Below are 25,849 nucleotides of genomic sequence, written 5' to 3'. Positions count from 1 at the left end.
AGCTTGAACTCACCGGTGTTGAAAGGTGAAATTTCTGCCCTCCCATTACTGCCCTTCTCAGACATGCCTAACTTTTTACATCTGGAGGCCAAAAGATATTCAAAGCCAGATTCACCTAGAAGGAAGAAGTAGTTTCTTCTAGCAGGAGACCAAACTGATCTTCTGAAAGGACTGTTTGCACCTACTACCACATGTAGAATTATTTCTGGATTATCAACCTTGTTTTCATTCTTCTGTAGCAACATCTTGGCATTGTTTGCCCATGTAGAAGCAAGAGAAATATATGGTGAGCACTCCTGTAGTTTGTCTCTAGGATTCTTTCCTAACCAGCTATCCTAAACACAGGAAAACTGGTCTGGCTACAATGCCCAGCTTCTAAAACACACCTGATACAAGACAGACCTGGGTCACAAACCTCCTGCAATCCTGGCTCAGAGCTTTTACTCTGTGGATGGAAGTGAGTGAAGATGGAGACTGAGAGAGAGACAGGATGACCGTGCTGGACAGACGCCTCATGAACATCACCTTGCTCAGGGCAACCTCTCACGTGCAGGACCCCAGGGGGAAAACAGACACTACATGAGGACTGTAGGGAACTACTGAGATTAGAACAGTTAAAACAACAGGAACAAAACAGACACAATGGGACAAAAAGTGGACAGGAACTGTTCCAAAGAAACACCATCGAATGGAAAATCAAGCATTCCTCCTTTGCCATTAGGCCCATAAGAAATTTGTTCTACATGCAGCCAGGATGAAAAAGAGGAAACAGAAAGAAATGTTAGAAATTTTTGGAGTCATGCCTAGCAGAGGGATGTTCGGAGTTGCAAAAGTAAAAGGATTGATGTGATTTTCTTTCTTGTGGTTTATTTTTCTTGGAAGTATGAAAAATGGCTCTTTCACATGCCAAAAATTACAAGACAGGTAGGATGTTCCTGTTTGTTTGTTTGTTTTTAAAATATCATAATTAGGATACAAGATTGATGTTTAAATAAATTATTAATTAAATGGAATCAGCCCTGTATACTAATTTCCATATTTGCAAGACTGAAAACAAACACTGGAAAGTGTGCAACAGAAAGCATCTCAAAGCTGTGAGAATATGCCCACCTTGAGCTGGAGGAACCTGAGTCATTTCAGAGCCTGAACTGCACTGGATGCAAGAATTGCCTTCTGGACCATGTGCACAGGTGGTGCAGGTTGGCATCTGCAGAGGGTCACATCAGCTTCTCTAAGGATACTGCTGATATGGGAAGTGCTGAATTGAGTGTGAGCTGACCTAAGAACTGTAGTAAATCAAAATCCTTGGGTCTTGTCCACTACCAGTTGATACACCTTTGATTCTTTGGGCTGGTTTTGGCTTGGGCGCTGACCAGACAGATCCTTCCACAAATAGTCATCCGGTCATAATCTGGTTTCTAGAAATCCAGAGATCATGGATTAAATGTCTCTGCATTGGGTTATGGTAGCAAACAACTACAAGGCCACACATAGACTTCTGGTCACTATTCTTTCATTAATAAATAACTCAGTAATTAATTAAACACATTGGGGTATCATTCTGATTACTTAACACTACGGATCCTGAGATCTAATGGTTCGGTAATCTAATGGTTGGCTTTGGTAATCTAATGGTTTATTAAACCATTACAACTCATGTTCCTCATGATCATAACATGAGGAACTGACATGACTGCTGCCAAAAGGAACCACACTTCTGATGTGTCCAAGATCACAATACCAGCCTGTGGACTGTGGCAATGCTGTTCTGAGCAGGTGAGTTTTCATGATGGATGCTCATGTCTGGGAGGGTGGCTGTATGCAGTGCCCACTCTGCTACTAATTCAGGCCTGGGTTTGTGCCCTTAAGGAGGAGTTCTTTTTAAAGGAAGGTCTCTGAAGGCAGTTCACAGGCCAGTAGGCAAAGGCATGTGGCAGCCGCAGGTCTGGGCTCAGGAATGCAGTGTTTGTACCTCTTTGGACTTGCTATAAATTTGGTGCTTGCTGGGATCTGAATTGACTCAGGGAATGAAAATGCGCACCCTTTGCAGGGCTTTTCAAAATGGACTTCCCACCTCTTTCAACCAGCATTTCATTTTAGGAAACACCAAAATGCTTTCCCCATGAGAACTCCCTCTGCAAGCATGGATCCAAGCCAGGGTAATCCCATACTCTGCAAAGCTGTGCAGTTCACATGGCACAGGATGAGCGTCTCTTCCGGATAAAGCTCTGTGAAACCAATGGTTACACCACAGCAGCCCCCTGCCATCACCTCATACAGCAGACACATTCATAGCAAGTGGATCAGCCAGGATCCAGTTTCCAAATGCAAGGCTTGAAGAATTAGACACTCCCGTTGCTGCTCAGTGGGAGCAGGGCATTTTACTTCCCTGCACATCCTACTGAGTGGTCACCCCCTTTTCCTCCACCTCCCCCACCTCCTCGCCCCAAGCTTTCGTGGTTAACATGGCGATGGAGATTGGACTGTGTGCATACATTGATTTGCTGGGTGGTTTGGCAGAAGGAAGCAAATCCAAGCTACTTACCTCAGCGCAGACCCCTTTGGCGTTGCAATGCCATAGCCTTTGGAGTCCAAGTTACCTCCCACCTTCATGGTGTCGCAGGGCTTCCTCTGCTCGATGTACTCATTCATGGTGGACTCCAAGAGGTATGCATACTTCCCTTTGGACTTCCTCACCCGGATCATCCCCTCTTCCGTCGTCCTCACAAAAACGGAGGGCTCGGCTGACTTCATGTATGTCCACATCTTCTCAAACACTGCTATTTTGGATCGCTGCGTAGGACAGCAGAAACCCAACAGAAGCGTTAACAGAGGTTTGGGTGCCCCCTGAGATTTCCAGCTTGGACTGAACACACCCACACATCAAACGCGCCAAGGAAGCCAAAAGGGGTAACAGGATGTTACCACTTCTGTACCAGGGCCCAGATCAATCCCTGATTTTCTGGCCCATATTTATGTAAGGAGTGATTTTGCTGCTCAAACCAAGGGCAAACCAAGCTGGAAATCTGGAGGCGGTTTCATTTGGAGTTGCTCAGAGAAGCTCCTTGGTAACATGGGGAATCACACGGATATTCCATATTTGTGATCACAACTACAGAATATCACATGCACTGGAGTCACTGCCAGTCTTCTGGCAGACTGTAACATGGTGAGGGGAAGCAAGGGAAAAAAACCCCAGACCTAAACTGAGGATGAGAGAGGACAGATCTGGAGGGCTTGTCAAACAAGAAGCTAAGAAAAATGTTTGTATTAAAGTTTCCTTTTTACCCTAAAAAATTCTTTAGTGGAGCCAGCTTCCAGGGTGCCATAGGCGATTTCGGTCTGCTTGGCCAAGTCCTCTGCGCTCTCGATGGGGGACACCATCCTCTCCACGGTGAGGAAGGCAGCCAGGTTAGCTGTGTAGGAGGAGATGATGATCAAGGTGAAGAACCACCAGACGCCACCAACTATGCGGCCGGAGAGAGACCTGGGCACAGAGGGGAGAGTCAGACAGGAGCAGGGTGAAGGTCTAGAAGGTGCAGCTTGCTCTTGCAGGCCCATCATTTACATGGTCATTTACCCACAGTCACCCTCTCCAGCTGCTTCCAAGGAAGCCAGAAGTCTGTCTCAGTTCCTAATTTACTTTTATAGGTGTCGATGTAATTAGAGTAGGGATGAAAAAAATTCACAGTGAAAAAAAATTTGGCCAATTTCTACAATAAACGGAAAGAATTTGCTTTGATTTTCAATTCCTTTCAGAGTATAATATTAATAATAAGACATGGAGATAATGATGAGAAAGTTTAGCTGGGCAGGGGGCAATGCCCATCAACAATGGTTCTGTCAAGGTCTCTGTTGTACCATATACCCCTGGCAGGAAGGAGTACCAGCACGGAACCAGACCAGACACACAGCCCAGCTGTGATCTTTTGGTGAGCTCCTCCATCACCTGTAGTTTAAAAAAACAACCCCTGTGTTTTTCTGTGAGACATATTGAAGCTCAGAGAGGAGTTATGGTCTTAATGAATAATTTGCCTACTGACATTCTCTCTTTTGTATTCAGCAGATGGTTAGACAAGATGTTCATAATAATGCTTTCAAATCTAGGTGTTTTGTACTGTCTGCAATCAAATAGCCAATTAACTGTAACCATTCGATAGCTATAGAGGCAAATAAGTCAAGCAGGCATTAATATTAAAATCTTTTCAAATAATTTTTAAGAGTGGAAGACGATTTTAGAATGATGTCAGCATTCAGGCATTCTGTCTAAATTATTTATACGCTCCTTCTCTAGATGCAGAGCACTGTCCCAGACAGAAGAGAACATACAATGCTGTTTGATAAAGCCAGATTGCCTGAGTAAGGAGGACCTGCCTGTGAGAAACACCATTTATTTCTCCATGGGGGACTGTGTTTCAGCATTGTCTTTCTGCTGATCTGAGTCACTCTGCAGAAATATGGTTTATGGGATGCTAACAGAGATATCCCAGTCCAGTGAAGGGCTAAAGTTGGGTGAGATAAATGTGAGCATCTTGCATCCCATCTGCAGAGAACCCTCAGCCTGCAGGACTGTCAGCACATACAGCTGTACCATTTGTTTCGTATCTGGAGAGGGACTGGGGAGGGAGGCAGCTATAGATTCAACTCACACATCTTCAGATTGATGAGGAAGAGGAAGAAAATTAGTCTGGATGATGTGTGCTCAGGGAAGGAAGCACTCAGAAAAGGCACAGAGCCATTAAACAAAAGTGTCAGATAGTGTCAAACCAGATAGTGTCAAATACAACAATCTCGGTGATGAAGGCCACTTTGAGCTGGCAAAATCCATTTGCATGGCAAATAATCACATTCATCTCCAGCTGCAAATTATACAGCCTCTCCTTCCTGATGAAGCTGGGATATTTCTGTGACTCATTTCAGTCCCTTCAGCCCGATTCCTGCCTCCAGACCCTCACATCCTGGTGATATCCACCAGCAGCTAATCCCAGGGGGCTGCCTGCCCTCAGCTGCAGAGGGCCTGTGCTTCCCAGCTTCACACCTGGCACTGACAGCATGGAAAAGTAACTTTGGGGTGTTGAGCCTGGAAGGTAACAGGGAGGGCTGGGGGAAGAGGGAGAAGGGGCTGTTTCTCTCCCCAAGGAGACAGAAGGATGCAGACAGGATTCATGTGTCCATCACAGACTGGCTTCATCTTGGCTGTCTCTCCTGCTGGTGCTGGTCATGGCATGAGGAGGGACTAAGATAAGCAAGAGTAAGAGTGTTAGAGGCTTTCATGAATGGGGTGCCAAAAGGGGTAAAATATCTAAGTAGACCAGACTGTACTTTTTTTTCAACCTGTGTTGTTTCTTCTGCACCTAGACTCCTCTTTCCTACACAACCCAAATTAAAATATCTTGATTTCTTTGTCTATCCCTGCCTGTGTTATGTAAAATAACACACATACCCCCACTCTTCTCCCTGGCTTGGGATCCTGCTTGTGCCTCCCAGAACTGGCAAGAACAGGATACTCCTTCCCATCATTACCCTTGCAGGAGTAAGTAGTAAATACTCTGCCCTCATTATCCACAGTGCACAATCTACTTAAAATTCAAGCTGGCTGGGAACCAAGTTTTCAGGACCGTGGAACACTCTGAAATTGTAAATAAAACCTTAATATTCTCATTAGGAATGCAAAGATAACGGTTGCAAATGTCCTCTAAAAGTAGCACTCTGAAAATGGTTGTTTTGGGTCTGTTCAAACTTTGCCTTTCGCTATTAGTTATAGTTTAATTTCTGAAAGGCTAAATGGTATAATTTTAACATGGTAAACAATTTTGTTTCTGCTTTCTCATTACAAATAATTTTCTTGCAGCTTTTATAGTACATTATATCCTTACCTACTGCATATATAATTTAAAAGATAATTCTGAAATGTTCTATTTTAAATCTGCCCAATAAAAATACTGCAGATGGCCAAGATGAAAGTAATAATTTTGATTTTTTTACTTACATGACTTTTTAAAAACCTTTCCTTGCAAAAGAAACTGCATTTTGCCAGCTGAACACAGAAAGGAATTGTAATTTCCCTTTGTTCCTATGAAGAGATTTATTCTAATGTTTTAGCCTTAGCATTGACGGATTCATACAGAAATAGAAAATCATGCCTCTGTAATCTCATTTCTTAAAACAAAATGCAATCATGGATGAAACAATTTTCTCTTTGATCTTATCCCTCATGGAAGGTAGAAAAAGCCAGCAGGAGTTTGCCTCTGCTTTGCCATCTATTAGAAGAGAACAATACATTTTTGCAAAAAAAATATTAACAAGATCATCAGAAAATATACAGAGTGAACCTCATTGGAAAACTGTTCAAGCACCAACTCAGTTCTCTCCCACTTCTCCCTTCCCCCTCCCCAAATCCATTCCTTATGGAGAATTACACCTAAAGTGACAGTGTTTTAATTAGAAGTGCAAATCTGGGATCCTGAAGCCATAGTTGCTTTGGGAGGATTTCCCAGATTTGCTGTTAAATTCAAGTCTAATAAAGGCTCACTTGCTCAACTGACATATTTGTCGCTGAATGAATTTATGCAAAACGGTTGAAAGAAAAGCTCCTCTGTGCTTGTGCTACTGATTGTGGGTCAAACCCATTTTTGGTCTTCTACCCACACAGAGCCTCTGATCTCCAACACTATTCTGTGAATTTGATACTAATCCAGACAATTCCATGGTTCTGTCTGAAACCTGACTTGGTAGTGGATTAATTGCAAACATTTTGCACCAGTTTTGCTCTTATTTTAAGCAAATTTTCAATGTTAAACTCTGTCAGTGTAAAGAGCTTTGCTTTTCCTCTGTGTCACAGATCATTTGCATGGTTGGTCTCACCACTTTACCTCTGCTCCTGACATGAACTCTTGATTTGATCAAAAGGCAAAGGAAGAAATCCAGTTGTGGTTGTGGAGCAGGGATCAGCTCTGGGTGCATCCATCAAGTACAGACTGCAGAGCTCTTATCCTCTTACTCTCTGCTGTGCCATGGAGAGTTTTGAATGAGCTCACAACTGTTTGTCACAAAGTTCAAGGGATGATAATGCAAGTTTCTCTGTTCATGCTGCATTGCTAGTTTTCTTGCCATATGAGTTTGCTTTTACTTAGTATTGAATCCTAGCTCATGGTACAAGAGTCTGGAGTCCTGACTGCAGTGCTGGGTTTTAACATGCAGTGTCAGGAAAGCCCTTACAAGTACAGAAGAAAGAATGTTTTCCACTGATATACTCATTTATCTCTCCCAGAGGTACAAATTCTTTCTTCACCTCTCACAACTTTTCTACAAAGCTAAGAGCTGCAAATTTTGATTCCCTGTGGGTAACAGTAACCAGGGAGGCAGGGTAAGGAAGGTGAGGGTGCACAGGTATTGGGAGTCCCATGCTGGCTCTGTCCTGGTTTTCTTTCTCTAATTCTTGTTAAAAAGAAAAGGAAAAAAAAAAATTAGGGCTTCTTAACTTTGTATATGGGCTGGAGATCTGCTTTTGTGATTTCAGGCAAACCCTGCCAGTCCATCTGTCCCCCCAAAGCCAACATGCTGGAAGGAGGCAGTGTGGATTATGAAATCCCAGCAGAAGTGCCTAAATGAAGGGGTCTTGTGGATACTTGTGGTGTAAATATTGCATCAACTGAACGTGATCTCTGCAAATACACAAAATCTCCCAGATTCAACAGGGGATGTATATCTGTGAGGCGTTAATTATAAATCATGGTTTATTTACTGTTTCTTTCTGCTTAAGCTAATGGCTTTGGACAGCAGTGTATGCTCCTTCTCCTACTGTTCCATCTCTTCTTTAGCAGAATATGTTGGCACTTTTTTCCCCTTCAATTTCCCTTTAATGGGCAAAACCTCATTCTAAAATGAGTTTTCCTGCTTAGTCAGAAATGCATCATGCCACTTGTGGTTCTCCAGTCATTGGGCCTTGGATTACTGCAGTGCTAAGTATAAGCATGACTGCATGGAGCAGCTTCGTGCTGTTTTCCAGACATTCACTTAGCATTTTGACAGGCAAGAGGTGCCTAAGCCTAATCAGAGGACTAGCATCCAGGAGCTGTGTTTTTCTGCCTTCTGTGATGCCCTGCTACTTTATGGGATCCTGGATAGCTTACTTCATCTCTCTAATTTACTTCCCAGCTGTGGGAGAAGAGAATGAATCACATTTATGAACCTGTCCTGGCTGGGTGGCCTGAAGCACTGGCCACCAGGTGGAATTTACCTCTGAGCTGCTGCTTTGCCCAATTCCCCTTCCTGAAAACCCTCAAACCCAACAGGCAGAGGCAGCATCAAATGGGCCCAGCCATGCAGGGGGTGATGTGTGCACTCCACAGCACTTTGCAGGTTGTGCCCTTCTGTGTCCTCACCTGACCCAAAATGACGCCTGTGGATACTCAACAAACACAGCTCACCTGCTCAACTAGTGGGGTGTTGGAGGCACTAGATGCCAATAAAACACGGGCAGCAAGCCCTCATCCACTTCAGCAGGACCCATGAAAATACTCCAACAGAGCTGAACTGCAGGACTGAAGTAAATCCTTCACTCGAGGGTCCTGCCATCCCTGCGCAGCATCCCTGACTGCTGAAATGAGATGTTTAACCCTAAAAATGCAGGATAATACACTCAGCTCTTCCAGAGGGCAGCTAAAAGCTGTACAAACGCAGGGCCAGGATAGAGGGATGAGGTAGAACCCTAAGAAAAAGCAAGAGTGTAGCTGAAAGACAGAGAGGTAGATCTGAAGAAAGGCACCATCATCCTCTGAAGTACAGGCACAGTGTGCCTCTCGTGCTGCAGGCAGGGTGGTTTAAGGGATAAATGTTTAGATAGTGATTTACTGAGAGACACGTGGTCACTTTGGGCTGCTTGGCAGCTCCAGAAAAAGGCAAAGTCATCCCTCTTCTGCTGTTTTGCCAGCTATCACTACAACTAATAAAACCCCAACCCTTGTCATGCCTTTGAGCAAAAATTTCACTGTAAAAAAGTCTCTTCATGTATTTTTCTCACTCTGATGACATTTGTTCACTTTTCTGAGAAAAACTCACAAGGTGACAAGCATAAAAATTTTGTCAGAAGCAGTTGCTGGCGAGCCCCAGGAGATTCATTATTCAGGAACTTCCTCAACCTCAGGTGGCCCCAAATTTAACAGCACTCAATCTTCTTTTTGAACAACAGCCTATTGTGCCAATGTCCTTTACTGAGTTTCTGGATTCCGTATGGTCTCCCACAGTCTCTTCTTCAAAGTCTACTTGATCAAAAAGCTCTTTTTTTTTTTTTTTTTTTTTTTTTTCCCCCAAAAGATTTAATATGTTTTGGATTATATGCCATCAGTTCTTCATTTTTCCAAGATCCTCTTTAGCCATCTATATTTGCTCACATGAGAGCTCAATTTCTGAGCGTTCTGGGCAATAATGCTACAATAACCTAGTTCAGACTTCTTCCAAGGTTCATTTCGCTTTATTTTTTTTTCCTGTCTTTGGTCAGATTTCCCAATCTGATGAGAAAAAGGCTTTGCTCTGGAAGGAGAGTATTTTCTGCACTGGAAGATATTCACTCTGGCAATATTTCCAAATAGTCCCTTCATTTTCTCTCTCATTTCTAATTTAAAATGTGACTCCTCACCAAGACCGCACAAGTTGGACTTTCTCTAATTTCAGTTGTGAGCCTTTCTTTTTTGTACAGGCACATGCTATATCTCTTGTAGAAGCGGTGAGGAAGGAATCTGCTCTCCCCAGAGAGTGTTTTTAGAAGAGCTTTATGTGCACAGGTGTGCCTGTCTTTTAACATTAAAACTCCCAAACTGTGAAGGGAAAACATGTTCAGTGTTTCTGCTGCCCCTATTTCACCTGCAATGATCCATTGGGGAATTTAAAAAAAAAAAAATTTTAAGGCTTCAGAAGTACTGGTGAGATGAAATCTGCCCCCTCCCTCTGTTTTCCTCTCTGGAGCCTAAGATTTTGCTTCTTATTGCAAGCTTCAAGAAATGAGAGAAGAGAAAATTCCTCCCATGGGAGAGCATCCTGTGCACTTGGCTCCTGCAGCTGGACCCTCGTGGACTCTTCATCGTGTCTCACACCTATACACAGGGTACAAGTGCTTATTTTATTGCTTTTTCCCTTCACCATATGAGGACTCATCTCCTTCCTTTCTACTCCTCTGTTCACACACTCGCCTTCTATTACTCCTCATCAGACTGAGTTGGGAGAATTCATTAGTGTATAAAACATGCTTTGAAGTTGTCCAAATAACGGTGATGTAACACTTTTGCACTTCTATAGACTCTTTTATCTGAAGATCAAAGTAGTAAGTTATGATTACCATGATTGGATTATTGCTGCTTAGCCTTTGGATCTGAGGGTAAGCAGCAACTCTTCTGGGTAGGCACTAATCAGAATTACTGCATGATTTTATTAAATAGATTGAATGCCGTCAAGTGTGCTGCTGCTGTTTAAGGGAAGGGCTGGGTGCCCTTTCCTGCCATCTGAGCATATGAATCAGCTGCTCTCCAGCTGCTCCTTTTATCCATGTGAAAATGGGAGGAAGACCAAGACAGCACAGAGGACTTCAGAGGTGACACCACCTTCTGCCCTCTCCAACTCCAGACCCTGCCCAAGCACACAAGGATTTTTGCCCCAATTCCTTAGCAGGACCCACATTTTGCTTTTCCCAGGTACTTGGCTTCCTCAGGCCTTTCACAACGGAGAACACAGTATCTCTGTCCTATTTCAACAAATTTATCTTTGCCTGCTCATCATCCTGGGGTGTTACAATGGGCATTGCTCAGTGAACAAACACATTCCTGAGCTTTTCATGAAAACGGGGAATGGTGTTTCCCCAGTTACAAGGACAAGTATTTGGAATGAAATCTGAGACAAAAGCGGAATAGGTCCAATAAATGCCAGATTCCATTGGAATAAAGGCAGAACTCTGAGCCTCCCAGTGGAAGGCCAGCTGTGGGGGTGATATCAGCAAAGAGCAGCTGTGGATGCTGTTTGTGTTTTGTGAGCCAGAGAAATTTGAATTGAGGAGTTCAAAGCTCATTCAATTGTGTATCCAGTGAGTGTGCACATGATATCTCAGTGCTGATAAAAGTAATGTACAGCATATGGAAGAGTTACTTAAGCAGGGCTTCCCTGTGAAAACATGCTCAGGACTTCCCATCTTAGCTACAATATTTTTTTGGAGTGCCAACATTAAAGCAGTGTGTGACAGGCAGCCTTGCAGAGGACACCACCTGAGGGAGGTGGAGGCTGTTCAGCTCCTCACAAACCCTTATTCCTTGACAAAAACACTTGGCAGTCGACCTAACTATTAGAGAGACACAACCATGCACAGTCCTGACTGCAGACCCCAGCTGAGCCGACTGCTCAGGAATAACTCGTTACTGAGAGGAAAGGAAATGGAAAAAAGTCTGCTTCTCTTACTGACTGAAAATCAGCAAGTCTGAGTACAGCATAACAGGGGGTCCCTGGAGGCTCTGAGAGTCTCCTGCTGCAGTCAGGGTGAAGGATGTGAGTGTCAGAATGCAGACCTGTAAATCTGAGTGCTCCTCACAATTCTGAGTCAGTGCCCAGCATTAGAAACACAAACAGCACCTTCCAGTTCCATATCAGAGAACACAGAATGGTGTGGTTTGAAAGGGAACTTAAAGTTCATTTCATTCCAACCCTCTGCCACAGTACACCTTTCACAGGTTGCTCCAAGCCCCATCCAACCTGATCTTGAACACTGCCAGGGGTGGAGCAGCCACAATTTCTCTGGGCACCCTGTGCCAGGGCCTCACCACACTCACAGGGAAGAATTTCTTCCTAATTTCTATTCCAAATCTTCTCTCTTTCAGATAAAACTTCCCAATATCAAAAAAAAAAGGGAAATGCACTTTCCCCCCTGCTATTTTCAACTTTGTTTTCAACAAAAAACCATGAGAAACATTTATTTAGTCCTGAAGAAAGAAATTGCAAAAGTATTTTTAGGCTAATATATCTGTTTTTAGATGAAGTGTTTGATGGCTTATTTTAAACACAGCTGGTGGAACGATTAGTGAATCTGTCACTCAATGGGAGGAGTTTCAGCAAATTTCTTGCTGTCCCCCAGCAACCTCAATGCTGAAGGCCCAAAGTCAGAGTTGTGGGAGAGTGATTAGATTATGCCTGAAAGGGAAAGCATCCTGAGGAAGTAGCTTACAGGTCAGTGGAGGAAGCACTCATTACCTCTGCAGCATTTAAACATTTTCAGATGGCAGAACGGGCAAATTCAAAACCTAATTTTTTCTTTACAGAAAAAATTGCATGTTTCCAACAATGCTTTTTCGGTTGGCTATTTCCTACTTCTGAGTCCACTGTATCCTTCAGCAGTTTCCCAAATGAAAAAAAAAGAAAAAAAAAAAAAAGATAAGCAAGGATGACTATTTTAAAAGAATTTCCATTTTCCCCTGGCTGCCACACTCTGGTTGCCATGGAAGTGCACAGACTCCAAAGGGGACTGTTTAGTTGGATATTGTGCAATTTGTCAAGCTGTTCCTCTGGTGAGTCACTTTCCATGGTTAAGTGCGTTTTAGAAATAAGTGTGGTCATCAGTTCCTGGTGATTTGCAAGTGCTGCTGTTACCCTGTGACCTGAATTTGCTCTCCCTGGACATAATTAACTCCGCCAGGTAGAGATAATTGCAACATCATTTGATACACTTTTATAAGGCAAGGAAATTTTTCCAGAAGTTGAAGTCCTGATTTTCTCTACTTTTGTTCTCAAAGCAAGTCAGCTCACCAGTTCAAGCAAACCACCACAAATAAATGAACCTGAGCTTTGTCCCCACAGAATCACTAAGGTTGGCAAAGCCCTCTGATATCATCAAGTCCAACCATTACCACAGCACTGCCATTAAAATTCACCATTAAACCACATCCCCAAGTGTCAGATGCACACACATTTTGAACACTTCCAGGGATGGCAATTCCACCACTTCCCTGGGCAGCCTGTTCCAATGCCTGACCACCATTCCAGTGAAGAAATTTTTCTTAAACTTTATTTTAAACCTCCTCTAGTGCAATTTGAGGCCATTTCCAAGGCAGATGCTCGGAGTGTCAGAGAAGACGCTTACTGAAATCAAGAAGAGTCATCTGATAAATACTCCTGCTCAGCCTTCTTTTCAGGAAGGAATTAAATTCCTTTTGATTGCTAAATGCAGCTGGTTCTAATTTCTCTAAGGCTAAATTTTTAGCAAAATATGTAAGTACCCTGCAAGTGTAAGTTTACAAAGGATGGAACAGAAATAATTTCCTTGAAAAAAATCCAAATTGAACCTTCCACTAAAAAAAAAAAAAAACAAACCCAAAAACTCCCACAACATTTTTTTGTTCTAATCAATTTCTGATTTAGATTTTTGCCCAAAAACCAGATAAAACCTTTTGGTATTGGGAAAATCTTGATGAAATTTAAAAGTGCTGCTGTCTTTCAGAATCTGAAGTCTCCTGTGACTTTTTCCAATTGGGCTAAAAAACAAATGTAAATAAACAGGAAAAAGAGCAGAGGAAAATGCTCAGCATTAATTACAGGTACATAATAAATACCTTGTTTGCTCTTCCCCAGACAAACCACTCTGATGGAGTGCAGCAGAGAGCCTGAGGAGCAGTGCAGTGAGCATGAGCACACTGTATGGATCAGTCAGAGCACTGTTTCCATGTCACAAAAAACAAATAACCACGTCCACAAGATGCCTATAAATAATAGATTATATCTATTGACTGGAGAGCAGCCAGCATCTATCTCTCTCCTTCCTGCCTGGGAGTGCATCATTCATCATCTCTGCCAGCAAACCCCTCTGCTCTACACAGCCAGCCCCTCCAGCCGGGGTCACTGCCAGGCACAGTCCACTGCACCCTGCCAAGCCTCTGGGTCTGGACTCTGCAGGAGAGTGAAGACCCTGACAACTGTCTATCCCAAGCCAGCTGGAGGGTGGATTGTACCTTGTGCCCAGTCTCCTTGCACACATGAAACCCCACAGACTTTGGGGCGCACTGGTGTGACCCCAGCGTTTCCCAGCCGTGGTCCTGCCTTGCAGAGAGGAGCACAGAGGCTCTCTCCCTGCTCATGCAGCCCTGCTGATGCTCCCACAACATCCCCTGTCCAGCCTGGCTCTCTCACAGACACAGATGGGATGAAAGCTTCATCCACCTTTTCACTCCCAGCACAGGCTGGCCACAACATCTCCAGCTCTGTTCTCAATGAGACAGATTATTATGAGTGATTTCAAGCTGTGTTGTCCAGGTGTCATGACATGACACCCTACTGTGCCATGATATGAGTGTGCATTTCCCTTCTACTCACAGTAGATTTTGATCTGAATTCAAAATATGTCTACTTTTTGTTTCAACAATAAAGCAACGCTCCAAGAAGTTGGGCAAATTTTTTGACATCTTTACTTAATTTTCCTCTGGCAAGGCACAAAGGATGTCTGCATTCACCAGGTGATATTTTGTGATATTTATGCACCTGCCAAACCTGAGACGGGACAGGATTCCTACAGTCAACTCAGCTAAGAGTAACTGTCTATTCTATCTCATGGTGTTTTCAAGTGAAGAGTAAATGCCTTTCTGGAAGATGTTTTAACCATGTGTATTTCATTTTAGTCAAACATAAATTTTCTGAGTCACAGGAAGAGTAACTGGATTAAATTTAATAGTCTCCAAAATACAAGAAGTCTCTTTTGGGCTCCAACCATATGAAGAAGCACATTTTGTGATAACAAAAAATAGAAGATCGAGATAGGATGCCGACAAGGGATGCTACTTTGCCCACTGTTTTTCCATCCTTTTCACAACAGTCAAATATTTATTTTGCAGAAAACGACAAAGAACATGAAAAATTCTGATGCCTTGTTTTGCTGAAGAGGAGGTTGAGAAACCCAAGCTTCCCCTCAGTCTCCTTCTCAAAGGCCTCAGGTACATCCGAAGTGAGGAATGGCAGCAATGTGCTGGACTTTAGCAAGGTCCTACTCCCCACAGCTGTTACGCACTGCAGTTATTTTAAGCTCTGAAGACAATTTATCCAATTACAGTTCTGAAAATGGTACAATGTGAGTCATATTTACTTCACTTTTTTTTTTTTTGCAGGCTCTCGCTATTGGCTGTGGGTTATTTATTACCTCTGATGCCTGCTCTGAGAAGCTCCTTTCTGGGTCTGTATTTCATGTTTAATGAGTGCTTTTGCAATTTCATGACCGTTTTCTGAAACTAAGGTGGCACTTTGCAAAACCGAATGGCTTATGGCCCGTTTCAGACTTCACTGATTCCTGCCTGTCAGTATGGTGCTATGCACAGCTCAGAGCTTTTGCTTCTCCCTGACCCTGCTGGGTATCAGCCCGTGCTATGAAAGCTTTGAGGGCAACAACAGGGGCTCTCTCACCTCAACCAGGACAAATAGTCCATGTGGTAGGGACTGTTCCACACCCAGTGGGACCGCTGGTCAGTGGTGGTGCAGAAGGTGGATGCACGTTCCAGTGAGAAACGTCCCAGAGCTTGCAGCATCCTGGGTTTGAAGCCATGCATTTACCATGGAGTCATCCCTTTGTGGATTCAGAGGGATGGATTCCTTGCTCATGCTCATGTTTCAGCATCCAAAGGCACAACACAGACTGCCAGCAGCTCCAGCTGGGACTCTCCATGCCTGGTTACTGCCTGCCCTTTGTCACGTTCACCCAGCTGATGCCTAGAAATAAAGACTTCAGAGCTCCAAGGATACCAACTGACGTCCTGCAAAGAGGCTGTGAGCAGGTAACCCACAGCTCTGCTCTCTCTCAGCCATCCACAGGTCACCAAATTCACAGTGTGTCTTTAAAGTCCTTGGTAGGTTGTCCTCAGTGTATTTAAAATCCTGTTTAAAGCTCTGCCTAGTAAGACTGTCCTTAAAAAAAGGACAACACTTTCCTTCAAAAGCAGATTTTTGTCTCTTTGGGGCATTGAAGTTCCCTGGGGACTGGTCTGAGACTGAGGAATGCACATTTACAAGAGGAAGTTATTTCTGCAAACCTCACCACCCGCAGTGCTGAGTGATGTGTCTGCAGTTTTGATCTTACTCTTTTTTTTTAATGATAAATACATAGTGGCATATGCGCTTAAAACAAGCACGCTCTGGAAAAAAAACAAACCTCCAGACAAATTTCCCCTGCTCCTTTCCAAAACAAAACTGAAATAAACAACCCAAAAACCTCTACAAAACCAAAATACACCCCTGCACTTGCTCCTTTCTGCTGGGGAGAGAATGACAGAACAGATGTATAACAGAAGCTATTTATGTTGGTTAATGCATTACTGGGGAGATGCTGAGATATAGAAGCGACAAGATTAGAAGCAACTACATAGGAAATATATTAGAATAGAGCAGATATCCCCACCTGCCCACAGTGTCATTCTACCAAGTGTTCATTTCTAAGTGATGTGTCACAGAAATCCTGTACTGGGTTCATGTGAAAAATACATGTGAAATACGGAGCGTGGTCAGAGCCTTTCTGCACAACAACATCCTACAGAAATTCTCACTCTTCTGCTTCCTCCTGGCTTTCACATCACACAGAAATGTCCCTCTCCCCTTACAACCATCTCAAGGAGCTGCACTCAGAGTACTGGGAGTTATAATAATTCCCAAATTTAATTTTTAAGTTTTTATCATCTGGCCAATAGTTGTAGCAGTTAGAAACTGCTCTTGTGTTCCATGGCAAAATATTGGTCTCAATGAAATTGTCATTTTCATTATCAGGATGATTAACTCAACCAACATTAAAATAACAATGATGGAATAATTCTCATTTTCCATTTCAAAGCAAAATAAAACCACACTTTGAAATGGTGATTCAAAGCACGTTATTTAGCTAGAGCAAATCTTGTTAGCTGAATCAAACCCACTGATCTTTCCCTGACACCTTTTATTAAAAAAGTTACCAAATTTGCAATTCCTCAAATCCTCAGCTTTTCACCTCTCCCTGCTCCTCCTTGGATCAGTAACCACCTACAAAATGACCCCAAAGGAAGACATTCTCTTTCCTAAATAATAATAATGATGACAAAAACAGCAATAGGAATGAAAATCACAATAACCTGGTCCTAACACATGGGGCTGGTTACAAGACAGCAATAAAGCTGAAATTCCCTCTGCTGGGAAGACTTTCTGAATTCTCTGCCTGGCCTCCTACTAATCAATGATCAGATAATAAGACATATTCATAAAGGCTGTCACTATCAAAGTGCCCTGCAGGCTGTTATTTCCCTGCTATCACAAGCTCATTAACATTTGGATAAATTGGCATCTGATAGCCAAAAAGCTGGTGCTCAGTCTTCCCTCCCATCCCAGGGGAGCTGTGCTGAGCTGCATGGAGTTATCTCCACTTGTTGATGGAGCTGTGCCTCCTTCTCATCCCCTGAGCTTTGATGCCACCACAGCAGGCTGGAAACAAACCTCTGCCCACTGTCTTCACCCATAGGATAGATATTTCTGGATGAAACTTCCATTGAAGAGGAGGGAGACAAAGCCCCCAAAAGGAAGGAAAAATTATCTAAGTAAATCACAAGAGCCATTCACCAAAAAGTCCCTTTAGGAACACTTTGGACGTTGGGTCCTACTGAACTTTCAGGCAGTAGAACTATTGGCTGCAATGGGAAGCAGGATGAAACTTGGTCTTTCTCTAACCTTTTTAAAGGCCAGTAACAATTAAGCCACTCATTGTGTTCCATAATGTTTAACACAGACCATGTAACCTTTCACTGGGCACCTACTGTATCATTTCTCCCTACTTGCTGGAAGTTTTTATCTTCCCTATAATGCTAGAATAATTTTATTTCTACTAGCAACAAAATAAATGACTGCCAATTTTTGCAGTTGAGTAGCTTTAGAAAAGCTTGTTATAATTTCTGTAAATCCCCTCAAAAGAACTCCCCAAGAAAAAATTAAATGGTATTTTCATTGTGTCAAGTTTGAGGTCCCAAGTTCACAGTTGTGAGATGTGTGAACATCTGGATCCTTTCTGATTTTGTAACTGATTCACAAAACTACCCTTTGGTTCAGGAAGGGAGGTCAAAGTAGAACCTGTTCAGCTTCAAAGCACACAGAAAGATTAAACCACGCGAACTGGAAGAAGGTTCATTTGGGAAGGAAACCCACCTTGGAGAAATATCACATCCTTGCTGCATGAAAGCTCCTAGGGAGAACCAGAGGCTGTTGAATATCCCAAACTCATTTGTCTGGTCATTAGCTGGCTGCTCCCGTCCTTCCTCGAATTCCTCAGTGTGCCACTCGTAAGGGCTGAAGCGACTCACCAGGAAGAGGACAACGCTCACTCCAATGTAGGCAAAAACAATGCACATCCATATCTCATAAGCCAAAGGATCCAGAAAGGAAAAAACTCCCGGTTTGGACTTTTGAGGTTTTTTTATCATTATTGATATACCTAAACTCATGAATGGTTTGGAAAAGTCTATGACTTCTTCTCGAACCAGGGTGATGGTTAACGGTGCCACAGCCACATCCGCCCTCTGAAAAAGGAGACAGAAAAGAGATTTACAGACTGGGAATAAAATGTATCCACTAACTGCAGTGTATGATCCTTTGATCTCTGTTTAACCTCGCTCTCTCAGGAGAAATCAGACACAACCAATTCCAAGAAAAAGGTTAAAAAGGAGAAACCCATAATATTGGTGAATTATTTCCATTTTATCGCTACTGATTACCAGATCTGTTTTGAAATCAGAGCGCTTTCTTTTTGCAGCCACCAAGCTCTTCGCATCTGATTTATCCACTGATGTCACAGTCTGATGAAGATGATTTTCTCTAAAAGAGCTTTATCATCCAGACATCAAAAGAGGCAAGGAAAGGCCAATCTCCTGAAAAAGGATGTCAGGATGTTTACTTCCATCAGGAACTGCTTTTTGATTGCATAACTGATGCAGGAGAAGAGGAAGAGTGTTCCAGCAACACTGATATGCACTCTCCACTAATTTTGCAATCCATCTTGAAAATGGAGAGGGAAACACATTGAAATGGCCGGCAGCATTTACAGCGGTGCTACCATCAGGAGACAGATCATCCCCACTCCAACACAGTAACACAGTCCCTCATGGACTTGGGAACTGGTGCTCCCTGCATGATTTCCCTTGTAGGGAAAGGGAAATCAGACCCCTCTGTCTGAGGGATGACCTAAACCTCACAGAGTATGAACTACCAGACCAAACCAGGTTTAGAAGTGTAGGCCGCAGGTGTACATCCCTGATGATGGAAATGAGTGGCTGGACAGAAAGTAATCTCATCCTTCTATTCACCACTCATGTGCTGAGGGTTTGAAATCTTTTTCTTCCTTCATCCTGCCATTACCATGCAAATATAAAATGGAGTAAAATTTGGAGATTCTACCCATGGGAAGGCGTGACCTTTCGATACTTGTTCTTCTAAAAATGTAAAGAAAAAGGAATCTTGGAACTGTTGAAAGGAAACGTTTTGACATTTCCATAGGCAAAGAACGTGCCGTCTCTCCCTAAATTAAAACATTTCACTTGGGCTGATTGTTTGAGCTGCAGCCCTCTGGAGAGCTCAGGCTGAGAGGGGGCAGGACTCAGCTTCTAACTCCGGGGCTTGAACGCTGTCCTGGGTTGCAGTGTAGGATGTGCACAAAGTATTTATTCTATCACCATCTTCATGAGCTTTTGAAACCAGGTGGGGCAGTGTTTTCCCAGGCCCCCTCCCTCTGGGCTATCTTCTGTTAATAGTCCAACAATGCCTTGCCGCATGACTCATAGGTAACTCCCTCTGGGAGCTATCTCTGTTTAATGGGCCATCAAGGACCCACTTCATAACTCATAGAAAGATATCATCCCATTGTGAGATGCTCCACCCAGGGGGAGGAGCCAAGCATTACCACCTGGATATAATCCAGGATTTGGGACAGTACAGGCAGCCCTTACCTACTGGATTCCCAGAGGACAAGAGCTACCAGACCTTTCTATGGGATCACTGCTTCAGGAAGACCACCTCATCTGGACTGCTTCCACCACCCTGCTTAGGTTGTATTCTGACTCTGTCAGCGGTCTTTTGTATTATTGCATTTATTTTGTTTTACCTTTTTTTTTTTTCGTCCTATTAAATTGTATTTCTGACTTTGAGTCTCTCACTGGTTTTGCTTTCAAACCACTACAAATGCGACCTCAGGTAGCAAGAGCTAAATGTGGAGGTGGGGAACTCACCCCATAGACGAGCTCTCCCACCATGCCATTCCAGGTCTTGGTGTCGGGGTCCCGCGCCCCGTACTTGCCGTCGCGCACGATCTCCAGCCGGTAGTGGTAGCCCACGTGCTTGGCGATCTCGGCCGCCAGCTCCACGCAGTAGCCCTCGTACCTCTCGTTGCCCTCAAACTGGTTGGCATTCTTCTTGAGCATCACATACGGGTCCTCCTGGCACACAGAAGAGTGACATTGAGCCCCACTCTGTGGACTCGATATTTTCTGAGCTTGAGAAGAGCTAGCTCTTCTCAAGGGAAACTTTTCAACAGTTTTCTTCTTCCCCAAACAACCTTGTGTAAACAATATTCCTTTCCCATAACAACAGCTGAGCCAGCTGTTACTTAGCTGGCAGTTACTTAGCCAGTGGGAGAGATGTCAGTGCTATGGACCAATAACGTGCCTTCTCAGCATAGCGTGTTATAAAAGGTCTGAATAAATTGTAAATAAAACCTCCTGATTTCTACTGCCTTCTGACTGGAGTCAATCATCTTTATTTTGTGTCCCATTGCGACACCACTCCTTGTTCCAGAGGTGCAGACCTGCTTCTGGTTGCCCTGCAAAGCTCTAACTTTGTGTTCCTGTGCCAAGGGACACAGCCAACACACCGCGGGATTCTTTTAGGAGGTACAAAGTCTGGATTTTTTTTTATTGTGGCATATTCTTTTTTATTCATGCAGAATCTGTGTGCAGCTCCTGCAGTGATGGACCTGAGGGGGAATGGAGTAGCTGGCAGGATTTGGGCAACAAACCTTTCAGTGTAGTTCTGCAAGGGGTATTTAATGTATCTGAGCTGTGAGTTTTTAAAGCCATGCCTGACTGTGTGGGCTCAGGGAAAATCAAATCTGCTGGACAGGAGAGAGCCTTAAAGCGCTTGACTCAGTTTGGGTATTGTGTCTTCTCTGCAGACTCCCAGTAAGCAATCAACAAACAAATTAGTAATATTTCACGTTTCTGCAGGATTAGTGTATACAATGATATAATACATGATACCATACATTGTGGGGGACCTATTATTCCTTCATGATTATAGTGGAGATTTGCTTTTAAAGCAATGATTCAGCCTCTCTGAACAAAACAGCTTATCCTTCCCAAAACTGCAGCCCCCATTCTGTGGGATAAATACAAAGCACAGGTACAATGTTCCTAATTTACCTGTGCTGATGCCTCTACTATCTTGTCATAATCTTTTGTGTTTTCTACACTTAAACATGAGAGCTCTTTAATACCTACTTAATTAGCCACAGCAATTTGCAGATACCTTTATGGAGCTGGCAGGAAACAGTAAGTGCTATTATTATTGTTATTATTATTATTATTGCTATTATAAAAATGATATAATACAAAGAAGGGCACACGAGTGGGAAGAGAGAGCCTCCCCATCAGGGAGATGGGAGAGAGGGAGAGCTGGGATGGAAGTCATGGCACTTACTAGGATAGTTGTGACTATGTAGGTCCTGTTCTGCAGGCTCGTAGACTCATTGCCACTTTGAGTATCTACGGCTATTGGGACCAGCTTCTCATCTTCATTCCAATAACCAATCTGCCCAATACAAAACCAGGATTAATATGTCTTTGGAATATTAACCAAGATACAGTAACAGGGTCATCCAAGCCAGATCAGCCTTCTCTGCATGTTCATACCCAGCCAGAAATCTTGTCTCCTGATTTTTCATGTCTTTGCCAAGGGGCACAGGGAAATTCCCCATCCCACTGTACCTCCAGCCAGAAAATAATAATGTGCGTGGTGTGCTAGAGTAGCACAGTGCTTGTATGCATGCAAAAACACTTATCACTTTATACTGGGGATTCTTGCTATTCTTACAACAAGAGTTCACACTTTTCCTGGGTGACTTCCAAAAATTATTCTAATGGTGATGTTGCCTGCTGCAGGTGCAGGTGCTAGAGGGTGATGAAAAATTTTCCTGCAGCTGAAAGCCTGCATGAATATAGGACTTACATTTGGGGCATCTTGAGACAACAGGACAAAAAACCAAGTCAGAACCCCCCCCACCTCCCAGTCCTGAGCCAGTGTCAAAAAGTTTGGGGTTATGAATAAACTGAACACTTGTAAGGGGAAGAACTCTAAGGTTAAATTCTGCTTAATAATAATCAGGGATTTGGGCAGCTCTATCACTCCTTGCAGGTAAAGTAGAGTGCCAGAAAATATCTCTAGGAAGTCCGTGGTTGACGTTATCCACACTGAGGGTTTGATTTTATAAGAGGTTTTCCATCACCTCATGTAAGTATGAAGCTGCCCGAGCTCTGCTCATATGAAAGGAATTACTTATCACTGTAAATGGGAAAAGGTATTAACCAGGGCATGACCAGGAACCTGCTGATGGCAGATTAGAGATCATAACAGCTGAGGAGAAAAAAAAATCTATGCAGGCTTCTAATCATTCTCCATTGCATGACAAAAAGAACTGAAAGTCAGGAAAGAGCTTTCAAAGCTCTGCCCTAGGGCACCAAAGTGAACACATGGATGTTTGCTTTGCACCTCTACCCTGGTGGATCTAAAATACAATATGCACCATGGCAGTGATGTACATGTCTTCCAAACAAATATTTCTGATGGTAAATACGTAGAAAAATCATGACATTCAGTCACTCAATTTCATCTCCTCTAGACTCTCTGCCAACTTATTGAAGTTGAGAACCAAACTGGGCATGATGCTGCCTTTGTCCCCTTATGAATGCTTTGCAGTGGACAAAGACTGCTTTGTACGTCTTCAAAATGACATTTCTTTTATTTGTCAAAGAAAATTTGCCTTTTTTCCCTTGGCTCTGGTGGCCTTTGATCTTTCACCTGCTTCTCTCAGGTGTAAGTATAAATTTGACATAGGGGCTGTAAATATGGAACTTTCATTATTTACATTTTTCTTAGTTTCAAACAAGTTTTTTATCTTACAGGGGACTGAGGAGATGCAGAGAATGCCCCTTTCCAAAATATGTAGTTGCTCTTCTTTATCAAGGAATAACTGAGTTATCCTCTGTTCTTCAAATACATGGTATCTAAAGTGGGACATAAGCACCTAGAGTCAGATTTTCAAAAGGATTAGTGTTTCAAGGGCTTGGCATCTCTGAACAAGGCCAGATTTTTCAAAGAGCCTGGGATACAGAAAGGGATCAAGACTTCAGAAGAGCACAAAGGTCTGTGTAGCTATTGGGATGTGGTTAGTGGTAAAGCTTTTGTCACTTCAAGGAGAGCAGAATTAGGTCAACATAAAGAGTTCACTTACAATGGTTGGGGCAAACAGCTTCTGCCTGGCTCTGCCTCTGTTTATCCTTGGAAAAACGGAAGGGCAAAGCCAGACCTATAGCTGGGCCTGCACCAATGTACCACGCCAATAGCAAAGTTGAGCTGACCAAGTTTTAGCACCCTGGAAAATTTTTGCCACACCTGAGATACCCTTGTTGCTCTCGATAACATCTTCCAAATGTTGTATTTTTTTAGCAATATACTACGAGTCCTCCCTAGTGCTTGGCCTTGCTCATGCCTAGAGCTGGGAATGCCCTTATTGTGACTCCACAAACAAACTTCCACAGGAAAATTAATGGAATGCCCATCAAGACCCAACCACACTGCCAGTCAAACATGGGCTGTAAACTGACACAGGATGTCAGGTCACTCTCCACTTTACCTTTCTGATCCCATCGTGCTTCATCTCAATGACATGGAGGGTGTAGTTGGTCCTGCGTCCTTTCTCGTTAAACTGAACGTTGCCAGACAATCCTTCAAAACGGACCTTAAATACATAAATATCAATGAAGACAGCAAATTGGTCATCTTCTCATGCAGTGGTGATTCAGCAGCAGTGAGAGGGGAGGGGAAGAAGGGTGCAGAGTGCAGCCTTGACTCTCAATTCCATGCAGGGGAGACAGCACATCTGCCTGAAACTGGGATTTCACTAAGGCTCACTCTCTACAGCATGCCTGGCCATGGGCACAGCCACCCTCTTAACTAACTCGTTCATTTAAAAACCCTTTCTCTTAAAACTCAGTGGCTTAAAACATAGCACAGCCTAAGAGCTAGATCACCAATGTGAGTCCATCACCTCTTGGGATGTGACAGTGAGCTAAATCAGCTCTGAACTCCTTGAGTTTGTGGGGTTTTGTATTTTCTAAATCTGACCTGGAGTCAGGATCTGGTAAAGAATTTGTCAGCTCAAATCAGGAACTGTAAATCAGGAGGAAATATGAAACCATGGCCACAGCTCTCAGCCATCATCTTTTGATAGAGAGCAGTCTATAAGTTATTAAGCAAATTTAATTGCCTCTGCATCAGATTAATAAAATCCAACAATTTAGCATTGACATTTGCATAGGAAACTTTGAACCATACATCTCTGCTGATAACACAGCCGAGTGAAGTGATGTAAACATCACATCCCACATCCCCAACTTCCCCTTCCTGCAGAAGTGCCCAGCCTGGAGTGGAGAAGGGCTCCTGGCTGGAATCACACATTTTGTGGGGGCCAGGCAGTGGGGACCAGGAACATGGGAAAAACAGTGCAGGTTTGGGTTTCTATGGAGACCACCCAGAGAAGTGCTCTTCCTCTGCCTTTCCACTTCCTTTGGACAAAACTCTTGTCCCTGTAACTGAAGTCTTCCCACATGCAAAATGGGGACAGGTACTTAACAGCCTTTTTAAATACCCTGAGACCCCCAGAATAAAGACCCATGGTGAAGAAATGAGGCTGTATCCTTACAGAGGAAATCTGTTGTTAATCTGGTAAAACCGCATTTGTTTTCCAGCTGTTATAACAAAGGTTTGTCATGAAAATGAACATCTGCCAGCATTTTCTGAAGCTCTTTCAAAACAAGAGGTATTCCTGGTGACATTTGGATAAACATGCTTTTCCCTTTTCACAAGACACAACATGCCCATAAAAAATAGATGTGCTGAAAAAGCACCATTGTCTTAAGCACTCCCAAGCCTGCTTTTTTTCACGTCTCCTTTGGTTTTCTTTTCAGGTTCTGACCGATTCTGAAGCTCAGGTCACAGGTGCCTGTGATTTGTAGCTTTGTATGCACTAAAAGGCAGGTTTACAGCATCAATTTCTTCTATCTGAGTGAATGAAATCTTAATCCTGTGATATCCATGTGGCACTGAAACGGCAAAAGGGATCTCTGCTATCCATGCTGCAGGATGCAGCACAACTTTTCTGTCATTCACCATCCTCTGACGGTAAATGCAAAATACAAAAATGCAACACAAAATGAAAAATGCAACACAAAATGCGAAAATGCAATACAAAATGTAAAAATGCAGTGCAAAATACAATGAGGACTGACTTCAATAGTGCTAAGAACCACTCAAGTCAACTGGAGACATGGAGCATTTAAGTGCATTTGTGTGTAAGACATGGATGGCCATGTGGCTCTTTGCTGGGACATCTGGAGCAGAAGGATGCTGTTGTGGCCTTCTGTTTTACAGGGTTAGTCAGCAGATAGGGTCTAGCTTTCTGCTTATTAGATGTGCTGACCTCATAAGAGTAAAAAAAGAATTTCTTTAAAATTATCATAACCTTTTCAAAGTACAATTGAAACCCTAGCGCAATGGTTTTGAGCAATATTTT

General features: G+C 43.2%; 1 protein-coding gene across 5 annotated transcripts in view; it reads right to left on the bottom strand.

The window, feature by feature from the left end:
* GRIA1 (glutamate ionotropic receptor AMPA type subunit 1) overlaps positions 1 to 25,849 on the bottom strand; it is a 120,428-nt gene that overhangs the window by 15,481 nt on the left and 79,098 nt on the right. For all 5 annotated transcript variants that reach the window (XR_010723192.1, XR_010723193.1, XM_066197509.1 and 2 more), the window contains exons 8-13: positions 23,912 to 24,016; positions 21,700 to 21,810; positions 20,235 to 20,441; positions 18,163 to 18,533; positions 3,289 to 3,487; positions 2,546 to 2,793 (exon numbers count right to left, since the gene is read on the bottom strand). Coding sequence is in view for 3 of the 5 variants with exons in the window: in XM_066197509.1 (XP_066053606.1) it covers positions 2,546 to 2,793; positions 3,289 to 3,487; positions 18,163 to 18,533; positions 20,235 to 20,441; positions 21,700 to 21,810; positions 23,912 to 24,016 (1,241 nt within the window). In the remaining 2 variants the exon portion in view is untranslated. The remainder of the gene's footprint in view (positions 1 to 2,545; positions 2,794 to 3,288; positions 3,488 to 18,162; positions 18,534 to 20,234; positions 20,442 to 21,699; positions 21,811 to 23,911; positions 24,017 to 25,849) is intronic.

The sequence above is a fragment of the Chamaea fasciata genome, unplaced genomic scaffold (assembly GCF_029207755.1).
Source record: "Chamaea fasciata isolate MVZ Bird 193981 ecotype frontalis unplaced genomic scaffold, bChaFas1.0.hap1 SCAF_15, whole genome shotgun sequence".
NCBI lineage: Eukaryota > Metazoa > Chordata > Aves > Passeriformes > Sylviidae > Chamaea > Chamaea fasciata.
Note: the sequence above shows the minus strand (reverse complement) of the source record. Positions and strands in the feature narration are given on the sequence as shown.